Source organism: Natator depressus, chromosome 12 (assembly GCF_965152275.1).
Source record: "Natator depressus isolate rNatDep1 chromosome 12, rNatDep2.hap1, whole genome shotgun sequence".
In the NCBI taxonomy this organism is placed as follows: Eukaryota; Metazoa; Chordata; order Testudines; family Cheloniidae; genus Natator; species Natator depressus.
Genome location: NC_134245.1, coordinates 11,203,489 through 11,220,693, shown reverse-complemented (window position 1 = coordinate 11,220,693; position 17,205 = coordinate 11,203,489). Strand labels below are relative to the sequence as shown.

The 17,205-nt window shown below is 39.9% G+C and overlaps 1 protein-coding gene across 1 annotated transcript in view; it reads right to left on the bottom strand.

The window, feature by feature from the left end:
* The window catches only part of ESRP2 (epithelial splicing regulatory protein 2), a 62,651-nt gene extending 47,691 nt beyond the window's left edge, over window positions 1-14,960 (bottom strand). Inside the window, exons 1-3 of the mRNA XM_074968585.1 lie at window positions 14,594-14,960; window positions 14,234-14,386; window positions 13,206-13,334 (exon numbers count right to left, since the gene is read on the bottom strand). Coding sequence (XP_074824686.1) covers window positions 13,206-13,334; window positions 14,234-14,368 — 264 coding nt within the window. The 5' untranslated portion in view covers window positions 14,369-14,386; window positions 14,594-14,960. The remainder of the gene's footprint in view (window positions 1-13,205; window positions 13,335-14,233; window positions 14,387-14,593) is intronic.
* Window positions 14,961-17,205: the final 2,245 nt, after the last annotated feature.

Genomic DNA, 17,205 nt, shown 5'->3' with positions numbered 1-17,205 from the left:
TTGCCAAAGGAACTAAAGCACGCATGAGCAGAAGGGGACTCCTGGGTACACACCCACCCTTTGGGTCCATGAAAGAATCTCTCAGCTTTCAAAACAAAAACAAAAACAAGAATTTCCCCCCTATTCTTTGTGAAGAGCACTGGAAATGTTAACCTGTGTCAACTCGCTGAGGGTTAGAAAGTAGTTGGGCTCTGCTATGGCAGCAGCAGATTTCCCTTCCCCTGAGCTCAATACATTTTTAAAAAACAAAATCGTTCAGTTAAGTTTTGGATGCATCCCAAAGAATCATCATACTATCGCTCTCCAGAATCCTCACCCCAGATCTGGGCTTGGCAGTGTGATCTTGGAGGACAGGACTTGGTTGTATCACAGGAAGAGGGCAAAATAAGTTTCAGAAACAAAAATGGTAAGGCCGGTTTTACTTGCTAAATGTTCTGCCTTCTCTGGGAGCTCGTGTTGCCCCTCCCCCAAGCCCTCCAGAGAGCACATGGGATGTGCATCACTGTACCTCTCCTCAATACAGAAGGGGATGGAAAGAGGGGGCAAGCTTCTGTTCCCTTGGTTGCCAACCCTATAGGATAGCTCCACTGGTGGCCTTCCTGTACAGCTCCAGCTTAAAGCTTGGGAAACTGGAGCACTGTTCCCCTGAACTAGCCAGAGACCCAACTCCCTCCCACCCACCAGTCAGGAGCATCCCAAACACTACAAGAATCAAACAAGAACCTTCCCTCTTCAGCCACTCCAGTCCAACTTGTTATGGCCAGCCACCACTGGACAACCCACCAGCCACCACCATTTGTTGTTCCTAGAGAAGGGCAAAATTTAATTCACGAATATGTAAAAGACCAGCTATCAATTACCACATGGTTACAAATATGTAGTAAGGTCTACTCACAGTTGTTATAGATAAATTTAAGTACACACTGACAGCTGTTGCCTTTTTCCCAGTCTTCCTACCTCCCCCTTCAAAGCCTGGTGGCCTTTCGCAAGTTCCTCAGTAAGGAAGAGTTCATCCTCTAACAATTCTAATTTGCTATAAGAAATAACACTCAAGCTGATACAATGGGGTAAAAGTCTTACTTCCTGCAATCCTTCAGATTCCTGTCCTTACAACCGCTACCCATGACACACCCTCAAACAAACAAACACTCTCCTCCCTCCCAACCAAGAGTTATTCTAATCTAATACAGAACACTTCCTCTCCCAGGATGCCTGAAGTGTCAGACTTCCAAAAAAACAAGAATAAAGGTTTTTTCCTCAGCTGCAGAAGATGCTGCAATGTCAAAATCTTTAGAACCAATCCCAATATTTAGGCCCCGGAAACACATATCAAGAATTACACTAGGAGGAAAGCCTCCCTACTCTGCTTTCCATGTTTCTTTAGTCAGTGGTCTCCACATTTGATTGCTATTGCTCTATTATAGCTTTATATGGTTGTACACTGAATATCAATGTAATGGAATTTCTCATTATGATCCCATTCCTGCAAAGTCTTATGCTTGTGCTTAACTTTAGATGCTGTGCTTACAGTGAATAAAGTTAAGCACATGCATAAGTCTTCACAGGATCGTGGCCTTAGCCTGGTCATGTCATCCTCTGGGGCTATCCCAATGCAAGATTAAGACCCATATTACTGACAGCTAACAGAAGTTCTCCTTGAGCTCACGTGGTAGAGTTTGTGTTTAGTCAAAAGATCCAGAACTTTCATGGGAGCCAGACTTAGGATCTGGAACTCACTCCCACAAGAGATAAGAATGACCGCCAATCTCATGACTTTCCAAACTAAATACAAAGCTAATTTCTTCAGCTTCTCTTCCTCATTAGCTCTTCACAGTCTACACAGGTGGACTGGAGGGGAGAGAAGAAAAAAAACAAAAACAAAAAAACCCTTTTGTTATTTTTAAATCTATTGCAAGAGCTGAAGTGGGGGAAATTTTGTTTGTTGTTCTTTTATTAAATTATAAAGTGCTCTTATATTAAGTATTTAGGCTTCTATTCCCAATATTTTATGTATACTGTTTAGTTCATTACTAATGTCTGTTTGCAGCACATGGATACACAGCTTGGCAAAGCATCTATTCCATTTCTGGACCAATAAAAGACTACCTCACCCACCTTGTGTCTCTTTTACAAAGCAAGACATTTGCTAAAAGAGTGGAATGATCATCCTAGGAAACTAGAGTAGAGTACGGACCTGATTCAAGAACATCAACCAAGGAGACAAATGTATCATAGAGGTGAGGCAAATAGGCTACCAGAGGGAGGGTACCAAGGCAAGCATCTTTCTAATCCAGTGTCTGCCAATGATAGATACATGAAGTTGCTTTCAAACAATCCAGTCCCCACCTTTTGTACTGAAGTGAGGAGGTAATTGCAATAAAAGAAATAAGAACAACTGGTCATGCCCAATAGAAATGGAGGACTCTGGGACTTTATGCAGAGCAGCAATTGTAAGGAAAGAAGCTTTTCCAGGAATATATGGGAGGAAGACAACCACTATTTGCAACAAAAATATAGCATTTATGAAACCCAAATTATTATTTTTCCAGTGACTTAATGGGGAGGAGAAGATAGAAATTTCTGATTCTTCTGTGGAGTTTTAGAAAGAACACTAGACGAGTTTAGCAAACACTTAGTCAAGATTTATCTCGGATGATGATGTGTCAGGACCAAAAATCCCTCATAACTGATTACTAGTAAACCCTAATCCTTCCAATCGTAATTCCTTCCCAAATCCTTCTACCAATGACCGACTGTAGCAGCAAGTTTTTACTGTTGTGACGCTGGCAGACCAAGTGCAAGCTCATGCTGAAGCCCCAGTCCAATTCGCTTGTGTTTTAGTATAGAGCAAAGTGATATTTAAACATCAAATACATTCTTATACATTTAACATTCATGAAACCTAAAGGGATGCTACTTGCATTGTTTTCATTTATCTGTATCAGGTTATACACAATGTAAATGTCTGCTACTACGTTATATCCATGTAATGAAATATCCCATCAAAGCAGAAAGAAGCCTTGGAGAATGTAGATGAAGAACTCTAACAGGAAAGAGCCAATTTCAAAGCAAATGGTCAGCATGTGAGATGATCGAAAGTCAAAGATTCAAAAGGCATTCCTTACACTGTCATCAAAGGAAAAGCCCACATGGGTAGTGACACTGCCAGCTTGTTTTCTGTGAGAAGCAGCTCTTAGTATGTATTCAAGGAAAGATCCTGGATCTCTGGGCTGTTTGGACTCTTACAGGGAAGTGAACCAGATGCGAAGCAGAGATATCCAGAGACAATCCAGGTACCCTGACAAGACTTTTGGGAAACTGGCAGTTTAGTACATCACTGCCATCATTTGGAATGACAAACTGTGATTCACCTGTACATATATTTTATGTGCTTTAACCGCTCAATGACTCTCACTTCCTTTAATAATGACAGGTTTCAGAGTAGCAGCCATGTTAGTCTGTATTCGCAAAAAGAAAAGGAGTACTTGTGGCACCTTAGAGACTAACAAATTTATTGTAGCTCACGAAAGCTTATGCTCAAATAAATTTGTAAGTCTCTAAGGTGCCACAAGTACTCCTTTTCTTTTTTCACTTCCTTTAGTAAGTTTACTATAGAATTAGCTGCCAACATTATCTTTGGTGTAAGATCTAGAGTGCCAATTGATCTGGGATAAGTGACTGGTCTCTTGGGACTGAGAGCAACCCAATGAGGTGTGATTTTTGGTTTAAGTGACCTTTTATCACAAATGCCAGTTTGTCTGGGTGGCAAGATACACTGGAGAGTCTAAGGGGACTGTCTGTGACTCCATGATAAGACTGGTATCGTGATCCAGGAGTTCACATTTGTTACTGGCTTAGTGAAATCTAACTATACAACACATCATCAGCTTGGGGTGTCTGCCCTGTTTTCTGATAGTCTGCCCTGAGGTATGCACTCACAGTCAGGAGCCACTCCAGACAGCATGACAATTGTCATACAGAATTATGCCACATTAAGACTATGCAGAGTTCCTCCTGCCAGAGAAGTAGGGATTCACACATCAGATACTTTGTCTGCATTTGTGGATCATCAAAATATTTGTAGGTTGCGAAAAACTCTCTCCTTGTAATCAGACCTCCAGATCAGGATGTGATTTAGGATAAATGTTAGATAGCAAGTTCCTCCCCCATTCATGTGCATTAAGATTCCATGGCACTTTTTTCAAATAAACCACAAGGTTCCTCTTAAATTTAATAAAGTTACATTTTGCAGTTACATTCTGCCCATCTAAATACTCTCTGCAATTTCAGTAACATGTAGCATTCTATGCTTTTCATCCTAAACTTCTGTGCAGTGTTATTAGAGTCAGAGTTTAAGAACAGAAGAGACCATCAGATCATCTAGTCTCACCTCCTGTATATCATAGGCTGCCACCACCAGCCCCACCCACACCTCCTACCCACACACTACTAAACCCAGCAACTTATTGCTGTTCTCTGTACCTGAAATGGCAGACTTGATAAAATAGATAGAGGAAATCACTAAAGTTTGGAATCTTTGAATGGAAGGAGTTTGTCCGTGAGACACACCAATTTCCATGTAATTACAGGCATGCAATAGAGAGAGAATTAGAGGTTTCATTTCTATAAAGGGAGTTTTTTAGCTTAAAAAAGAAAATGAAAGATATGGGCCAAAGGACCAAAATTAGTCTTTGAAAAATAAATGGAGTTATCCCTAGACTAAACATACGAAGTATTAAGTGTAATAGTTTTGCATAAAGCAAGCATTATGAGGGCAGCTACTCTAAAACCAGACTCCAATTAGCCTTTTTATAGCTCTCTCCATAATACTGCCTTGCTACCTCTGCCAATAGCCAGAGCCAGCATCTGTGCTTTTCTCTTAGACTGACTATTTAACCTAGATGTGCCACAACATGTTGAGTAAGGTGTTGTCTTCATTTAGTTAGCTACCCAATGTTCACATGCATGAGGCTTAGCAACACTTAAAAAGTGCTGAGTAGAGCAACATGCAGCAGTGAGAGCTGTGCAATCCTCTGGACAGCTGCCACAAGAGCCAGATTGTTGGATCCTAGGAGAGTGGTGAAAAACAGAAGCTCTAGAGCAGGGCTCGGCAACCTATGGCACACGTGCCAAAGACAGCACATGAGCCGATTTTTAACGGCACGCTGCTGCCTGCCGGGTCCCAGCCACAGGCCCTGCTCAGCCTGCTACCGAACCCAGGCCAGTTATGAATGGAATTTTCAAAAGCATTTAAGGGGGTATTCAGGCAATAGCATGACGACTCATTACTGTGTAACTACCTACAATGAGGTAAAGGAAGTAAATCAAATAATCCCTTAGGATCCTGTGCTCCTCACCCAGGAGTCATTTATTTTATTTTATTTTTAAAGGAAGTAAAAATTGTCTCAAGTTCTGCCTGACACAATATGAGCATGTCAGACTACATTGGTGACATATGCCAGTGAAAAGCTACTTGGCTTCCATGCACATCAATCTATCCCAGAATGGCCAATCTGTGGCTCTGGAGCCACATGGGGCTCTTCAGAAGTTAATATGCGGCTCCTTGTGTAGGCACCGACTCCGGGGCTGAAGCTACAGACGCCAACTTTCCAATGCACTGGGGGGTGCTCACTGCTCAACCCCTGGCTCTGCCACAGGCCCTGCCCCAACTCCACCCCTTCCTGCCCCCGCCACTGAGCCTGCCATGCCCTTGTTCCTCCACCTCCCACCCAGAGCCTCCTACACGCCACAAAACAGCTGATGGTGAGGCACTGATTGGCGGGGCTGCTGTTGGGTGGGAGGCACTGGGAGCAGGGGGGAACTAATTGGGGGATGCTGACATATTACTGTGGCACTTTGGCAATGTACATTGGTAAATTCTGGCTCCTTCTAAGGCTCAGGTTGGCCACCCCGATCTATCCCATGTGAAGATATGAATTGTTTGGGTGACTCTATACAGGTTGTTGCAATGGTTTGCTATTTTATAGCTACTACTCCACCCCAATCTGATAAGAGGCTTAAGTTACTGTTTAACTTTACCAGAAGTAGGCAGCAGCAGCAGATAGGCGAGAATGTCCAAATTCTCCTTCCCCAGATTAAAATGAACACTCACCAACAGTGACTAATATGGTCCAGTGGTTAAGGAATGACAGCACTGGTAGCCAGCACTACTGAGTGTTATTCCCTTGTCTGCACATCACTCATGATGCAGCCCAAAGAAAGTGATATAAGCTACCCAGTTCTCAATTTACTCAGGTGTAAAATGGATCTAAATATACTTCTTGGGGATATACAAGGCTTAATATTTGTTCAGCACTGAATCGCTCAGATGAAAATATTATGATTTTTAGTCTCACAAAAAATATTACTGTGCCCCAAGCTCTGTGGAGTATAAACCTTGCCAAGACTGCACCCTGACATGTGACACAATGGTGCTTTCGAAGAAGCCATCTTAGGTATGAGCTGTCATCTGGCCTAGCTGACTGTAAAGCAGAAAGTGTTCCAAATGCAACCTGTAGGAACTTGGACAGCACAGAGGATTAGCAATGGAAAAAAAAAACCCATCAGACTCCACCTACAGCATCAAAAAAACAGAATCACGGCTAGATTTGGGGAAGCTATGTTTTAACCATCCATCTCCACTGCTAATAATAGGAAATCCCATTATATAAACAAGTGCCTGGAACCAGGCAAAAAGCATAAAGATCTAATTTTTAGCATTGGAGATTTTGTTGGCTACAAGTTCAGGGAGTCAATCTAAGGATAAGTTTTTGCTGCAGAGTTAACTTGAGTTATTTACACTGGTTTTATTTCTATTGAGTTAGCCTCCAGCCACACTGCAAAGTAACACTTAAGTTGCTGTGTCCACACTGACACTTCACTTGTGTGTGGCACTAAGACTTCTGGGAGCATATTCCATGGTTCTTGGAATGCAGTAAGATGAGTAGCTCTATGAATGGTTTCCCAGTGAACCATGGGAGAACTTGTCTGTCCTTTCTTGGCATGGGGGGGGGATTGTGGGAAGGCACCGGAGGACTAGCAGCACTTGAGGTGGAGCTAAAGGTAATGCTCACGCATGTTAACTTTGCAATGAAGACAAGCCTGGAAGGGCTTGGATTTACAGTTGCTCCAAAGAGCTAATGTGCCCACATGCAGTAGTACTATTCTGCAATTTTAATAATAGAATATGCTTCATATATAGGCAAAGACCTGAGATGGGGGCTCCACCATATTTTTTTCCTATTCTTTGTCAGAACTAAGGCTGAAGAACAATCACATAATTGCAGAGTAGTTAAACACTGCTGCTATTTTCCTTCAACCATACCAACTGCTCTTTAAAAAAAAAAAAAAGTAAGTGTAGGCATTAGATTTTGTCAACACTGCTGATACCATTTTGGCATGAAGACTAGGAGCATGGGTGCTAGATAAGCCTGGAGGAAAAGACAACCCACAACAATGTCTCTGTTTGGATTTTATCAGCATTGACACTAGCAAGCATTCAAGAGTCAGATCCCCAAAAATCAAGAGATTTGCCAATATAAGTAGTTTGGAGTTCTTTTTATTTGCCTTCTGGCCTCTGAGGCTTTACAGTAAAAATCAGTTCATGTTTTCAGGTTTTTCCCTCTGTGAACATATGGATTAGAACAACTAATTTCTTAAAAATGAAAGCTTTAACACAGATACCAAATATCACCAGATGCATCATAAAAATCACAAGAATTGAAAACAATGAAATGGGAACAATCTTTACCACTGCACTATGGAGAAAAGGTGCAGAACAAGTTTCCCTTTCAGTTTAGTTCCAGCTGGTTAATCAGGCTGCAGGAATCCACTGGTTCTACCACCCCTTGTCCTTAAAAGGCTCAACCAACTAGTTTGTTTCCCGCTGACTTGGTTGATATTTGGTGAAATATACCAACCGTGTGATTCGATTGCTTGATCAACAAGAATTTAAAAATCAAATATGCACGTGTAAAAGGAGCGATTTGTTTTCATGGCCACTTAGTATTGTCTTAGTATAAGCAAAGCCTTTAGTATTTTCAACTTCTGCTCAATGTAAGAGAAAAAGAAATTGGCATGTTGCTTGATTCCAAGTTCTTTAGGCCATAGAAGACAAAGTAAATTTGTCCCTGGTCTATTTGCTGCAATATATAATATGATGAAAGGCCAGCCAGTTTAGGACAGTCCAGCAGGCAAGTATTTGAGTTCAACTAAAAGGTGATTTCATATCGTTCATCCAAGATTCAGGTACGGAACATTTTCAAACAGAGTCACGCACACAACTCCCGCTGAAAACTCAGGCTTTAGGACTACTGCTCAAAGGAAATCAGTAACTGGGAATGAAAGCCACCCAATGTCTTCATATCACAGGCATTTCTCCACCATAATTACTAATTTTTCTTCATCTTTTTCCTCTCTCAGCGTGACAAGCAATAAGGATTAAGCAAGGTGAATCAAGTTGATTTAGGTCATGCCTTGGGTGGGGTGTGGAGGAGTTAAGATATTTGCAGTGTCGCCAGTTCTCACAATAGCTGTTTTTCCTCAAAGCCCCAGCTGCTGGAATCAGGACACTGCATGAGAATCTCAGCTTTCATTTAAAAGCAAGAGTAGACATCTAGCCTTCCTGGTTGCAAAGAAAAGCTTGAAAACATGAAGTAAGTGTACCTCGAAGGCTCAGAAACCAGAAAGGAAATAAAATTATTCCAAAATGTATTATTTAAAGAAAGTGTTATGATTCATAAGCCACTCATGATTTGTTTTCGGGGGGGGGAGGGGGGTGGCGTGTCATCCAATTCATGAATTTTGAACTTTTGGAGGTTGGAAATATGGCATGAGAATGACTGGAAGAAAAAGTCCACAGCTGGCCATACTTTCCTTTTAATGTCTAGACCAGGTACTTAGGATGCTTTCCTCTTTGTAAGAGAGCTACAGCTATTTTTTAACCTGATTATATTTCAAAATGTACTTGATGGGACATTTATTTATAGGCAATGACTGCTTTAAACACTTACAACACTGGATCTAGTGCATATAATTTGTGATAAGAAGTATTGTGCGAAGAGTTCCAATCTGTTTGGTCTTTTGAGATGTTCAATTTCACTATACCATATGGCTGCCTAAAACAGTAACTAGTTTAGGTCAGACTGTCCAATATGATTCGAGTATGGAAGATAGAGATTCCTACAGTGCAAGACATTTTTAGTTAAAAATAAAATCAGTCTGATTTTATATGGCCTGGAAATTAATCTCTATATGCACTCAACTTACTGAGATAATTTATTATTTTAGAAGAGTTTGAGACTTGATACTAAACTTGCATTGAATATGAAAGGAAACTCTGAAGCTAGGACAATGAATCCGAACCAGTAAGGAGCAGATCATAGGCTTTCCAAGATTGTAAGGATGTCGCACTTGAAAGTTATGTCTTGGAATCATTTCCATTTTGAATTCACTGAATACACAAAGCAAAGTGATTAAAAGGGTGCAGATTTAGGATTTTGGAATCCCTAACAGATTTTCCTCCACTAAGACAAAAAGGTACTTGTACACACAATGCTACTGTGCATCATAGAATGCAATCTAGCCCTTGGGTCTACAGGCACTGGAGTTTGTTACTACAAGCAAGGACAAATAAGTTAGAGACACACAGTGTAAATTGATCATATCATGCACATTAAAAATATTCGTTATTTGAAAATTCCCTTTGATCTTCAAATACTGTTTTTAAAATAATAAAACAAAACTTTGTAGAATAATATAACTAGTTTATTCATGACCATACAAATACAAAGTTTTCCCTGCACTACCACCACAACAGGTATATTAAAAAAAAGCCCAATTTTGATTTAAAGACATCTCCTTATATTATTAAAGCCTAGTCCTTTAGTAATATATAACTTCACCCACAACACACGCTTTTAATGGACCATGTGCCAATGCTGGCAGGAGAACTGCTGTCAGTTGTTTGAATTCTGCCAGAACAACAACAAAAATAATCCTTTCAGGCTCAATGAAAAAGCTCAGCCACCTGCAATTCATCCGTTTTTCTCCATGCCTGAAGCAAGGCTGAAAGTTACAATATACAATGTATTTATGTTTGGAAATTCTCTCTCTCCATTATAGGTAGAGATTGGGAATCTAAGGCAAGAACAGTGTATAATTAACAAGCACTGACACTCTTGATTACATGGCTGAGATTTGTGCAAAGGGAAAATTAAGTGTAAGACACTTAAATTTACCTTTAGCTTTTCAGAATGGAGTTATGTATATGAAAGGCACTATATAAAAATCTCAAACTATGAAGAGACATTGCAGTGTAAGATTTTTTTTTCCTGAAGCTACAGTCTCTCTGTAGGCTTTGTATGCTGGAAAAGTATAACTGGAAAAACAGTATTATTTCAGTCACAATCCAAAAAGCAAGATTTCTATTTTAAATATATTGCTAATACAAGTTGTATAGTCACCCATGCATCTAATTCAAAATCAAACGTGCTTTTTAAAATGTGGGTGAATAAATGTGCAGTACTATTATATTGTATTGTATTTCTGCGAGCAGGGCATTTGGGATCTGGTCCAAAGAAGTGAAGTGTACCCATTGAAGCCAGTAGGAGTTGAGGGCATTCAAATGAGGCTCATTCATAGTGCAAGCTGCTACTGTGCAAGCTTCCCTTTCCCAATGCTGCCAATGCTCCTGACTAGAAACAGCAGCGCTGGGCCACTTTTCAGCAATAAATGCCTGTCATTATAAGTTGGGGTGGAGGACTTCAGAGGGACCAGATGAAGACTACTAGCTTTGTGATCTCACCCTCCCTTTGCAGAGTTTGCAATAGTGTCTCCAGAAGGGAATAACGTTTAGTAGACTGATCAATTGCACTATCAGGTTCTCTACAACGTGCCCTCAAATCTAGGTATAACTTGTTTTTTTAAAATAACCACTTTGCCTAATTGCACTTTTAGATTATTTTGATTAGCAGAATGCGCTTTTAAATTTTTTTTAAAATCTGCATTCATTGACAATACAATAGAACCTCGATTTTACAAACACCAATCTTATGAACATCCAGTTACACAAACCATTTTTCTTGATAGGGGTTGGAAAAACAAAAATGTTGATGAAGAGCAAGTTGATATCTTTTCACATTCCGATGCCTTGAACACACTGAAAAAAATCACTTCTCAGTGGTTTGAAAGACAAAAAGAAAGCAATGCAGTGCACCCGACTGCAATTTATGCACCATACTTACTATAATTTTGAGATGTTCAGTTTAATGAACTACTCAATCCCCAATTATTCCAGGCAATAAGGGTTCTACCTTACCTGAAGGCATCAAGTAATTTGTAAGAACCTAACAGAACACACAGGGATCGGCTCCTATAATTGTGGACTATAGATTCTACTTTTGCTACCATAGTACATGACTATATCCTCACAACACATATCTGAAGTCATCGTACTGTCATTCTCTTTTTACAGGTGGGGCAATTGAGGCACTGAAATTAAGTGAAGTGCTTAAAGTCACACAGGAAGACAGTGACAGAGCCAGCAGTTGCACTCCAATACTTGGTTTCAGAGTAACAGCCGTGTTAGTCTGTATTCGCAAAAAGAAAAGGAGTACTTCTGGTTAGTCTCTAAGGTGCCACAAGTACTCCAATGCTTTAATCACAAAAACATTCTTCCTCAATTGCCAACATATGCCACCCAAATGAAAAAAATATTTTGCAAGAGAGTCTCCTCCACACCCATACACAAAAGCTAATATTTCTCTTTATATGCTGGAGTAGACCCACCTACAGCGCAGTTTATGGGAGTAAGATACAATCTCTCATAAAAGTATCGAGTATAATTAAAGTGTGTACTATAAAGGTAAACAGGGTGTACTTTGCTAAGCTGTTCCAGATGCCTTTAGTGCAAGATCTGGGACAAGCTCAAACCTGCAGCTTTACATTTTCTCAGAGTTATTTTGAAGCTACACAAATCACTTTACACTCCCAGCTGGACTCTTGTGAAACTTGTGTAACATAAAAAAAACAAAACAAAACAGTGTAATCCACATTTAATTTTGAAAAATAAATGATGTTGAATGCACAAGGGTTGTGTATTTATATTTAAGAAATTATTTAGTCCAGGTACAGTGAATTGTTAACCATTCAGCATCAAGTCAGGTTAGTTCCTATTCTGCCAAGTTATGTGTGTGTCACCAGAAGTTACAACATGAACCTGTCCTACTGCCTAAGCAAGTTTCTCTTTCAAAACACACCCACAATGATTCAAGCAAGGTGTGGAAAGACAGTTTTCATATACAGAACTCCACAAAAATGCACTATTGTATTTTTCCAGTCAAGTTCAGTTTACTAAGCAATCACATTTTAAAGAGAGAAAAAAGCCATGGTGTATATATGACACGCACACACTAAAAATTAAAGTAACTAGCTGCCTCTTTAAACTGTAAGGATGATAAGAATTTTCAGGTTATCATATTGTCTGAAATTAAGGTGATGCAGAATGTTTCAAGGAGCAAAATGCAACAATAGCAGAAACAAGCTTACAAACAGAAGGCAGGGATTTTGTATTATGCATTTGGACATCCAAACTCAACTTCTACCTCACTATAATTAAGCACTTCACTATCCATGAATTTAAGACAATTCAGTTCAACTTTCTAGAGATGTCATGCACACTGCCTGTGTGGTATTTTACAAAAATTATAATTTGTTTTTCTTCACAACACAAGAAAGACAAGGTCTTATATTAGCACTGATAAGCTGATGAATCTGTATCTTTATTATAATGGTATTTCTTTGATCAAACTTCTCTGAAAATTTTTTGTTAAGTACCCTAATAATTTCTGACTTGTTAATTATCCAGCTGCACCCTGTTAAGCCTTGAAGAAGAGAACTTTAGGGTAAAAGTTGTACATGGACCTATTCGAATAAATCAAAAGCATAGGCCAAAACTCTCAGAACAAGGACACCGACTCAAAAGTTTTGCCACAATTTACTTGAGCTCTTCCCATTTTTCTCCAAGAACCCAATTTCACATAGCTCAAGAGCTGTCTGTGGGGTATACCTTGACTGAGGTATGGCTGGTTTTGAAACCGTTTGCTAGGGATTTCAAATTGAAAGGCAAAACCAAGTGTATTTGCTTTATTGCATCAGTTCAATCCTGTTCCCAGAGTTAACCCTTAAATGCCCTTGATGGTCCTCACCTGTTGGAGAACTCGGTCCAAAGGCTCAGCTTTGCTCAGTCCCTCTGGTGTTAAGCCACTCACTTCTCGACACTGGTCACTTAGCTCCAAACTGTCTGCTTTCACCAGGGATTTGTGCAATGTCCCTACCTGAAAACATGGTAAGTGGGGGAGAAAAGTGAGGAGCAATGGAATGAGTTCGTTATTACAATGCATTCAATTGCTTAGCAGAAATGTCAGAAAGGTATGTATCACTTTCCAAAAAACGCATTTGTCTATTTCACAAATCAAAGGCCTCCGTAACTTCCCTCCTGCCCCAGGAGAGGAGACTCCCAACACTGGGTACTTGCTATGGGTTCTTACGCCTTCATAGGGAGAACATGTTTTCCACTCAGCATTGGTTCGTTCAGCAGTTGTTAATTTTGGTGGGAAGATCATATAGCTTTACACAATTTGAAGACTCTGCTCAACCAAATTGACAACTGTGTGTGTGTGTGTGTGTGTGTAGGGGATAAAAAACAAAACTTTACATCTAGCAGCCTGAGACTCATCTACATTACAGTAATTAAAAATAAAAAATTACCTTTAGAATGGCTTAAAATAAGGTACATATTTTAAAAAATAGCTTGATCGTAAGAAAAACGAACAAAAACAAAACCATTCAGGATCTGTTTTCCTTATGGGGATAGTTTCCATTAAAGCATGCACGTTTGGTGTCCCAAGCGTGCATGCGGGGAGACGGAAAGAGGATTGGAAGTCTCCAAAAATGAGGAGAAATCTAACATGAAAAGAACAAACGTTTAAAGAAAAATAACCTAATTTAAAAAAATCTTGGGGGGCCGGGGAATAAGAAAAGGCAAAAGGTCTTTGTAGACTTAACCTCCCCCCTCCCTTTTGGTGCATTTGTGAAATGAACAAACAGCCCCAGCTAAGGTGGATAAGTGATACTGACCATAATGCCTGCACCCGGCCAGCTCAGGGCTGGGGGGCTGCTTCGCTTGCAGCGTACGCACATAACACAACCTCGTATCAAGACTTTGAAGCCATACCTTCTTGCTGTGTAGATCCACAACTTGCCACACCAAGAGAATTAGTTCCCTCTCATCCGAACCCAGTTTAGCCCCATATGCACCAGCTGTTGCCCCAAACAACACCACCAAAGAGTCACTGTGCGAAGCCGTCATGACCACAGGGGGAAACAACTACAATCAAAAGCACAGGTCAAAAAAAAAAAAAAAAAAAAAAAAGAGACAAACGAAAATAAAATAAATCCCACAGAGACTCACCCCTTCTTCCAAGTGATCAAAGGGGAAATAAGAGGACAAGGAGTAATAATATCAAGAGAAGAGAGCGCGCTATTGGGGAAGGGGGACTGAGACAAAAATGGAGAAAACTTCTTACAGCTCTACCTGTTCCCAATGATCTCCTTCTCCCCGGGTCTGATTGGGAGGTGAAATTAACAAGCTGTGGGTTTCTCTCCCTCTGACATCATGGCAGGAACCCAGCTTGGGCTTGGGCTTTTTTTTTTTTTTTTTTTTTTTCCTCCTCTCCTAAGTTACCTGCCCTTGATTCGGACCATGTGACTGAAGTCAATCTCCCAAAGAGACAAAGCCATTGGGTCTTTGGAAAAGGTGTAGGAGGGACGTGGGGAGAATCAACGCCTGGCTGACCCTGCCTGATTGGTTTTTCAGAGAGATCAGAGGAAAACTCCCATTCTCTATTTAATTCTGCCTCCAGGAAGTGCCTTTACCTGCCTGCTTTCAGTTTTACAGGATTCCTTTATCAGCAACGAGGGAGTGGAATGCAACATACAGCTGAATGTTAAAGCGACATGAGGCCTCTGGTTTGTTCACTTAGTTCTAAAGGTGTTTGGCTATGCAATTTTGTTGGTTTAAGTTTGTCTAGAGATCTTTTTCACTTGCACTGAATCTACTATGTAGAAGTCTTAAATATTTATTAATATAGCTGCTTTAACATGGTATGCTGTTTGATCTCTGAAGCATTTCCTTCAACTTAAATCTAGATTTATTTTTTTTTCAATCAGTGTACCAGTGGGTGTGTATTCAAATCTCCAGGGACAGCTAACAAAAATAAATACAAATTTCATACTGTAATATTATAAGGGAAAGATGTTTAATGGGTGCAACACTGTAGCCAGGAAACATCATACATTTAGGCCCTGATCTTAAGTATTGTTCCACAAAGGGTGATCCCAGTGTAGTCAACAGAATTCTGTCTTGACATATGGGTATGCATGGAACAACTTGATATATGCCTGAAACGTAAGGCACTCTGGAAATCTTTTAAGTTATTGCCACAGTGTACTGAGCAGTTCTGTAGCTGTTACTTGCAGCCTGATTACAATAGTTAAGTTTTTCTTCTCTGTGTAGCCATATGTTATTTCTTCTTCTTTTTCTTTTCTGCTTTACCAAAAATAAACTGGAAAAAAATTCTTTTTAAACTGAGGGAAACACACCAAAAATGAGAATTGAGGAAATTTACCACTGTAAGTAGTTCCATTAACTGTGTCTACTCTGACTAAAATTGGATGCACAATTCGCTACCAGTAGTAGCAGCTGGGGAGTTTGTAGTGTGGAAGACTCAGATGACTTTAGCATCCTGTTGTCTAACCATGCTCTAGTTTTAAAATAATAAGCAAACCCTTATATCTCTGTTTAGCAACATCTTCAGCTATTGCTACCGCTGCTGGAAATGGGCTCCTGGTGAATTATGTGTCTAATTGGACATTAGGAAAAACCTCCTAACTGTCAGGGTGGTTAAGCACTGGAATAAATTGCCCAGGGAGGTTGTGGAATCTCCATCATTGGAGATTTTTAAGAGCAGGTTAGACAAGCACCTGTCAGGGATGGTCTAGATAATACTTAGTCTGGTCATGAGTGCAGGGGATTGGACTAGATAACCTCTCAAGGGCCATTCTAGTCCTAAAATTCTGGGGTTCTATGATCATTTTTGTAGTGCAAAGATTGCCCTTTAGTCCAATAGGACTACTCAAGGTGTTTTCAATTAGAAACTACATTTGCCCTCTGATAAAAGTCAATGGGTGCCAGATAACTTTTATTTAATGGACAGTTGTGTAGGTATAATGATAACTGATCTCTTTCATTATGGGAAACGGCATAGTTGTACATTTATTTACGGTTGTCTGATTGTTAAAGTATAGAGAAAATTGAACTTTTAAAAATCTAACCCAATCTATTATTTTTTTTTAGGCTTTAAGTGACTTAGAAACATCCTACAAACACTTAAGCTTGTACTTAACTTCATCATGGGTCGTTAACTTTACTCCCATTGATTAAAATTGAAGTTAAACACCTGCTTAAGTGTTTGCAGGATTGGGGCCTATGGATATAATTTAGTTTGTAAATATTTACACAGTAAAAGCCAGGCAGAGAAATCTCACAATGCACAGGAGTAACTCCTTGGAATTACAAAATACACCAGTTAGAGCAAGTAGCTGACTGCCTTTCAGCCTCTGCCACAGCTGCTTCTGCTAATCAAGTACGCTGCTATTTGAGAATCAGTCTTAAGGACATGTATCCACCACATCAAAGAAAATAAATACCCACAAACCTTTGCACAAACAGGCTAAAAACTTTATTGCATCCATAATATATGAATTTAGAAAAAAACATATTTTCACTATCATGTTCTGGGGTTGTGCTTGTCTTTGTGCTTTAGTACATGACAAGAACTCAGTAGAACTCTAATTCCATAATTTCATCAGATGGTCAGATATTAGAGTGATGAGAGGGCATACTCCCCTCTAGACCAGTGGTTTTCAACCTGTGCTCTGTGAATGCCTCTGCAGACTATGCCTAATATTTCCAAAGGGGTCCACACCTCCATTCAAAATTTTTTAGGGGTTTGCAAATGAAAAAAGGTTGAAAACAACTGCTCTAGACAGATATAATAGAAGCCTATCATTTACTCTGTACGCAATATATGAGCACAGTTACAGGCTGAATCCCTTTCATGTGAGTGTGTGGATATGTACATGTGA